The sequence below is a fragment of the Oncorhynchus gorbuscha genome, linkage group LG02 (genome assembly GCF_021184085.1).
Source record: "Oncorhynchus gorbuscha isolate QuinsamMale2020 ecotype Even-year linkage group LG02, OgorEven_v1.0, whole genome shotgun sequence".
Lineage (NCBI taxonomy): Eukaryota > Metazoa > Chordata > Actinopteri > Salmoniformes > Salmonidae > Oncorhynchus > Oncorhynchus gorbuscha.
In genome coordinates this window covers 98,972,713-98,979,302 of record NC_060174.1, presented here as the reverse complement: position 1 = coordinate 98,979,302, position 6,590 = coordinate 98,972,713, and the positions used below count along the sequence as shown (strand labels likewise).

The 6,590-nt window shown below is 43.9% G+C and overlaps 1 protein-coding gene across 8 annotated transcripts in view; it reads right to left on the bottom strand.

The window, feature by feature from the left end:
* Positions 1–1,608: 1,608 nt before the first annotated feature.
* LOC124014072 (E3 ubiquitin-protein ligase RNF14-like) overlaps positions 1,609–6,590 on the bottom strand; it is a 38,507-nt gene continuing 33,525 nt past the window's right edge. Inside the window, exons 7-9 of one of the 8 annotated variants that reach the window (XR_006834969.1) lie at positions 3,166–3,697; positions 2,843–2,955; positions 1,609–2,647 (exon numbers count right to left, since the gene is read on the bottom strand). Coding sequence is in view for 1 of the 8 variants with exons in the window: in XM_046328801.1 (XP_046184757.1) it covers positions 3,674–3,697 (24 nt within the window). In the remaining 7 variants the exon portion in view is untranslated. Of the gene's footprint in view, positions 3,698–6,590 lie in introns of all 8 variants that reach the window. The other 7 variants (XR_006834965.1, XR_006834970.1, XR_006834966.1 and 4 more) reach the window with 7 other exon arrangements.

The window sequence follows — 6,590 nt, the reverse complement described above, 5'->3', positions numbered from 1 at the left end:
TCCAAAGCGACTTACAGTCATGTGTGCATACATTCTACATATGGGTGGTCCCGGGGATCGAACCAACTACCCTGGCGTTACAAGCGCCATGCTCTACCAACTGAGCTACACAGGACCATCTATATATCTTTCCACACACCGTCTCACGTCCTCACCCCATTCTCTCCTGCCTTCAATCATGTCCACATCTACACTTGGTTTCGGAAAAAACCACGGAGGAACCTTCCCCAATGCAATTTCCAGCCCTCTCTCTCTCTTCCCCAGTCCATATTCTACCACCTTCTGCTTACCCACTCCTCGCTCTCAGCATTCCCCAGTTGCCTTGACTGCAGGATGTCCTTCTTAGCTCCCTTTCAACCTCGCCCAGTACGCTAATGCAAGTTTGTCCCATCTTATCCTCAGTGGCAGTTACCTACTATCCACCTGCAATGCCTCAACAGGTATCATTTTGAAGGCACCCACACATAATCTCAGGGCTCTTGACTGTATCCTATCCAGGCGCTGTAGTACTGTTTTGGCTGCTGAGCCATATACAAAGCACTCATAACACACAAAGATGACCTGATCAATGCCTGGTATATATACAACAATGTTTGTCTATACGACCCCCTATCCTGCCACTGCCCTCATGAGGTTCAGCACCTTCATGCACTTCATTTAAATATGCCCAGCATGTCTCTTCCACGTAAGCCTTTCATCAAACCACATACCTAAATACTTAAACTCAGACACCCTACCTATATCCTGACTGTATATTTACAACCTAACATATATACCTTTTCTCCTAGAATACACCATAAAGCAGGACTTGGCCACAGGCATCCTAAACCCCATGTTAGATGCCAATCTTCCACATCTTCCCCATCATTTAAAATAAAATGTGTTCATAACTGACTTGCCTAGTAAAATAAATACAAGGCCACACCCACTCACTGTCCCTCTCTTGCGAGCTTGTGACATCAAGACTCCAAAACTTGGTAGCATTTGCTATTTCAGCAGCCTGGTCTCACTCTTTACTCTACCGTCGGGCCCTCATACCACCCTCATGGAGTCTGTTTCTGACCGTTTGAGCAGACACATGCACATTTGTGGCCTGCTGGAGGTCATTTTGCAGGGCTCTGGCAGTGCTCCTCCTTGCACCAAGGCGGAGGTAGCGGTCCTGCTGCTGGGTTGTTGCCCTCCTACGGCCTCCTCCACGTCTCCGGATGTCTCCCATCTCTGGACACTACGCTGACAGACACAGCAAACCTTCTTGCCACAGCTCGCATTGATGTGCCATCCTGGATGAGCTTCACTACCTGAGCCACTTGTGTGGGTTGTAGACTCCGTCTCATGCTACCACTAGAGTGAAAGCACCGCCAGCATTCAAAAGTGACCAAAACATCAGCCAGGAAGCATAGGAACTGAGAAGTGGTCTGTGGTCACCACCTGCAGAACCACTCCTTTATTGGGGGTGTCTTGCTAATTGCCTATAATTTCCACCTGTTGTCTATTCCATTTGCACAACAGCATGTGAAATTTATTGTCAATCAATCAGTGTTGCTTCATAAGTGGACAGTTTGATTTCACAGAAGTGTGATTGACTTGGAGTTACATTGTGTTGTTTAAGTGTTCCCTTTATTTTTTTGAGCAGTGTATATCACATCATTTCTAAAGAATACTCTGGAATTGTTAACTGTCAACTCATCAACGTCGCACATCTGATTCAACATGATAATCAAAACATACATTCATCAAGCCAGTTTAAAACAAATCTAACCTAGGGAGAATTTGCATTCACACTTTAATCAATGTTTCCCAGCTTCACTTGCATATATAACTGGATACAGTTATGAAAGCCGATGACTGTGCGGCCCCCTCTGGTCTCTCCTACAAAGACATGCTCAAACCCCGAGGAGTCCGGCCTGGAGGAACATTATGAGGCTGGAACATAGAACACCACTGCTTTTCCACCCTCTTCCTGAAGGGATGATATTGAAGAGTAATGGGAGGTCATCCACCACTTAGATTAGCTTGGTGATGCACACGATGACATGATAGCACAATCTGCGGCTTCACATACGGTACAGCATAAGTGAAAATAGACTACTCTACTCCTAGGAATACACAAAAGCTAAGGGCAAGACAAGTCATTGTAATCTCAAATCATGTGGAGTCACAAGTTGTTGTTTTTTCCTCCCAAGTCTCAGGCTTGAGTAATTGGTCATATTTTCCCTAGATGTAATGATGACTATTGAACCTTCTGTAGCTCAGTTGGTAGAGCATGGTGCTTGTAATGCCAGGGTAGTGGGTTCGATTCCCGGGACCACCCATACGTAGAATGTATGCACACATGACTGTAAGTCGCTTTGGATAAAAGCGTCTGCTAAATGGCATATATTATAACTATATTTTGTCTAGTCATTGAATGAAACAGCAACAGGCCATTTTCATTGTGTCATATAGTAAGATAAGCTATCAAATTCTGACTAAGCGGTACAGAAACAGGCCAGAACAAGCCTTTGGAGACATCAATCTCAAGTTGAGTCCCGAGTCTCGAGGCTCCAAGTCTCAAGTTATTTTCTTTCCTGCCAAGTCAAGTCTCAATTCATCAAATGTGTGCCTTGAGTCGGGCCAAGTCTCGAGTCCTAAGTCCACACTGTATGCCCTTTGAAAAGACAGGCATAAAGACTAAATAAATGGGAGACTGAGGTGACAATACAGCCTTCTTTAATTGTAAATGGATTTCACATTGAAAAAACATAACCCTAACCAGTGAGGAGAAAACATTTAGCAGCCTAATGAAGAACTATTTTGCCATCTGAAAAGTAACAGTTACATAAGAGAAGAGTTTTATACCCACCCGCTAGTTCCTCGTCTGGCGTACAGCACAAACCAGATACGGTAGAGCTGCTCCTTGAATTCCGGTAATCCCTCTGGGGAGAGCTGTTTCTCTACTAGGTACTTATGTGCAATCTAAAAATGAGAGAAACATATGGAGACAATTTCAATCATGGGGTGTTGATTGACTCACTTTAGCTTGTAAAGGTTCCAACTTGGCCATGGTTCTCCCTGTGAATTGATGTGATATTAAAATGGTTTTTAACTTTTTCTGCATGCATCTGTGATTTGACTTATGTTCCTACTCACCAGACTAAATAAAGATACAGTATTCTTGTTACCGACCTCTCCACCATATGTTTTAACTGATAACTTCAGGGTGGGCATTCGAAGCATGCAGTCCAGAAACTTGTGGTTTTCTGCTTCCTCCTCTAGGGTTACAGTCTCAGGCTCACCAGTATCACTTTCATAGTTATCCAGTAGAGAGATAAAGGCTGGAAGAGGACATGCAGATCGGTTTCGAGGGTAGCATGTGTTCTGATCATACAAAAGGAATATTTTGTTTTGTCTATCCAATCCTCCTGGATGTCAGTACACATCCTGTTTGTATCATGTTCAATTATACTTGAACTCCTGCTACTCTCTACGTACGTAATACATTGCAGATATGAGAAGATTTCCAAAGGAAAATAATGGTAACACACAGGAAACGGTTGAAATCAAAAGTTCATAAAAATGGAAGCGCTAACTCTCACACCTCAAGCGTTTACCGAAGAAAGACTCCTTTTTGAAAATTCTTCCATCGACAAACGAGAATAGAGGATATCCAGCTCCATCACTGTCATCATTCATGTCAGCATTCAGTCCTGGCTTTCCCCTGCACAAAGCACAGCAGAGGAAGAGGAAATCAGTTACACATTACAAATATGTAAGCATTCCCACCAATGACCTAGGGATGAAGCTGTCCACTTTTGTTTAGAAACATTGTATCCTCTTGAAATAAATGAAGCATGACCAAGTGCCCTTTGAAGCTGCAACTAAACATTTGTTTATGTGTCAGGAGATTCCCACAGCAGCATGTTTTCACTGTACTTGCACTCTCCATTTATCTGTGGCACAGTGTCTAACATGCTATTGTGTCCATTAGAACAGGGATCATAAACTAGATTCAGTAGGGGGCCATTTTTTTTTCTTGAGCGGATGGTCAGGGGGCCGGAACATAATTATAAATCATTTGTAAACCAAAAAATGTAACACAAGAACCCCAAACAAATATATTTGACTAAAACATAATAATAATAATTTGAAACCTTGAAACATTTGTGTACGATCACATACAGTATATCTCGCTATTATGCATGGAAATACTTTGAAACAGATATACAAAATTAACATCACTTGGAGCTGATTTGCTGATGTTTTTACAGTCTTATGTCCAACAATGGGGGGAAAAAAAGTGATTTCTCAACAACAACAACAGAAATGTCTTGGGGGGCCAAATCAAAAGCGGGCCAATTTCCGGCCCGTGGGCCGCCAGTTGCTGAACCCTGCTTTAGGAAGACCACAACAGCAACAATATAGAGCATTTTAGGGGTCTGGATTTGTTCAATGTGCTGTGACCTTACTATTAGCAAAAACATACAAGTTATTTTGGAGTAAAATATATTTGCACAATCCGTCACGGAATGTAGTCAGTATTTTTTTTTTTTTTTAAAATGTCATCCACATACAGTAGTCCCGTTCGGATAGTTTTTCTACCTGCAGAGAGATCCGGTAGTCTGTCCCTGGTTTCAGTCTGTTGACGTCTTTATCCTATATTTCCTGCACCATGACTGACAGCTCTCGGTCAGCTTCAATCATGACGTGACTGGTTGGTCCCTCTGTCCTCTGCATTTTTTTAAAATCACATTTCTAGATAAAATATACACTGCTCAAAAAAATAAAGGGAACACTAAAATAAAACATCCTAGATCTGAATGAATGAAATATTCTTAAAATACTTTTTTCTTTACATAGTTGAATGTGCTGACAACAAAATCACACAAAAATTATCAAAGAAAATCACATTTATCAACCCATGGAGGTCTGGATTTGGAGTCACACTCAAAATGAAAGTGGAAAACCACACTACAGGCTGATCCAACTTTGATCTAATGTCCTTAAAACAAGTGAAAATGAGGCTCAGTAGTGTGTGTGGCCTCCACGTGCCTGTATGACCTCCCTACAACGCCTGGGCATGCTCCTGATGAGGTGGCGGATGGTCTCCTGAGGGATCTCCTCCCAGACCTGGACTAAGCATCCGCCAACTCCTGGACAGTCTGTGGTGCAACATGGCGTTGGTGGATGGAGCGAGACATTATGTTCCAGATGTGCTCAATTGGATTCAGGTCTGGGGAACAGGCGGACCAGGCCATAGCATCAATGCCTTCCTCTTGCATTAGGAGGAACGCAGGGCCAACCGCACCAGCATATGGTCTCACAAGGGGCCTGAGGATCTCTTCTCGGTACCTAATGGCAGTCAGGCTACCTCTGGCGAGCACATGGAGGGCTGTGCGGCCCCCCCAAAGAAACCCCCCCCCCCCCCCCAACACTATGACTGACCCACCGCCGAATCATGCTGGAGGATGTTGCAGGCAGCAGATCGTTCTCCACGGCGTCTCCAGACTCTGTCATGTCTGTCACATGTGCTCAGTGTGAACCTTTCATCTGTGAAGAGCACAGGGCGCCAGTGGCGAATTTGCAAATCTTGGTGTTCTCTGGCAAATGCACATTTGTGGCCTGCTGGAGTTCATTTTGCAGGGCTCTGGCAGTGCTCCTCCTGCTCCTCCTTGCACAAAGGCGGAGGTGGCGGTCCTGCTGCTGGGTTGTTGCCCTCCTACGGCCTCCTCCATGTCTCCTGATGTCTCCTGCTCTGGACACTACGCTGACAGACACAGCAAACCTTCTTGCTACAGCTCGCATTGATGTATCATCCTGGATGAGCTGCACTACCTGAGCCACTTGTGTGGGTTGTAGACTCCGTCTCATGCTACCACTAGAGTGAAAGCACCGCCAGCATTCAAAAGTGACCAAAACATCAGCTAGGAAGCATAGGAACTGAGAAGTGGCCTGTGGTCACCACCTGCAGAACCACTCCTTTATTGGGGGTGTCTTGCTAATTGCCTATAATTTCCACCTGTTGCCTATTCCATTTGCACAACAGCATGTGAAATGTATTGTCAGTGTTGCTTCCTAAGTGGACAGTTTGATTTCACAGAAGTTTGATTGACTTCGAGTTACATTGTGTTGTTTAAGTGTTCCCTTTATTTTTTGAGCTGTGTATATAGTTGAAGTCTGAAATCATTACATGTAACAGTTTGAGTTCATTAACATCCAGGTTTGATTGATACTATCATCCATCCAGTATTTTGCCATCAATGCAAGCTACTCATCAATCTGTCTCAAATATCACTAACCTTGTTCGGCTTTGGCCTGCTGTGTGTGTTTGGGGAAGCCAAGGCGATTCAGTCCTGTGGGAGGATTTGTGCGGGTGAAACTGGCCTGTTGAAAGCAGGTATCTTTATTTATAAAGACAGGGGGCGCTCCAACATCATGAGGTAGGACAGGGGCCATTTTAAAGGGTTAGCCACTGTCAGCAACTCTAGCCGTACTGACTGCTTTTGAATAACTTGCTACAATGTCAGCTCCCTTTTTTCTTTAGTACTGCATTGTGAATACACCACAAGTGTGTGTAGAAATAAGGTTATTGTGTATAATAAATAGGGCCTTAT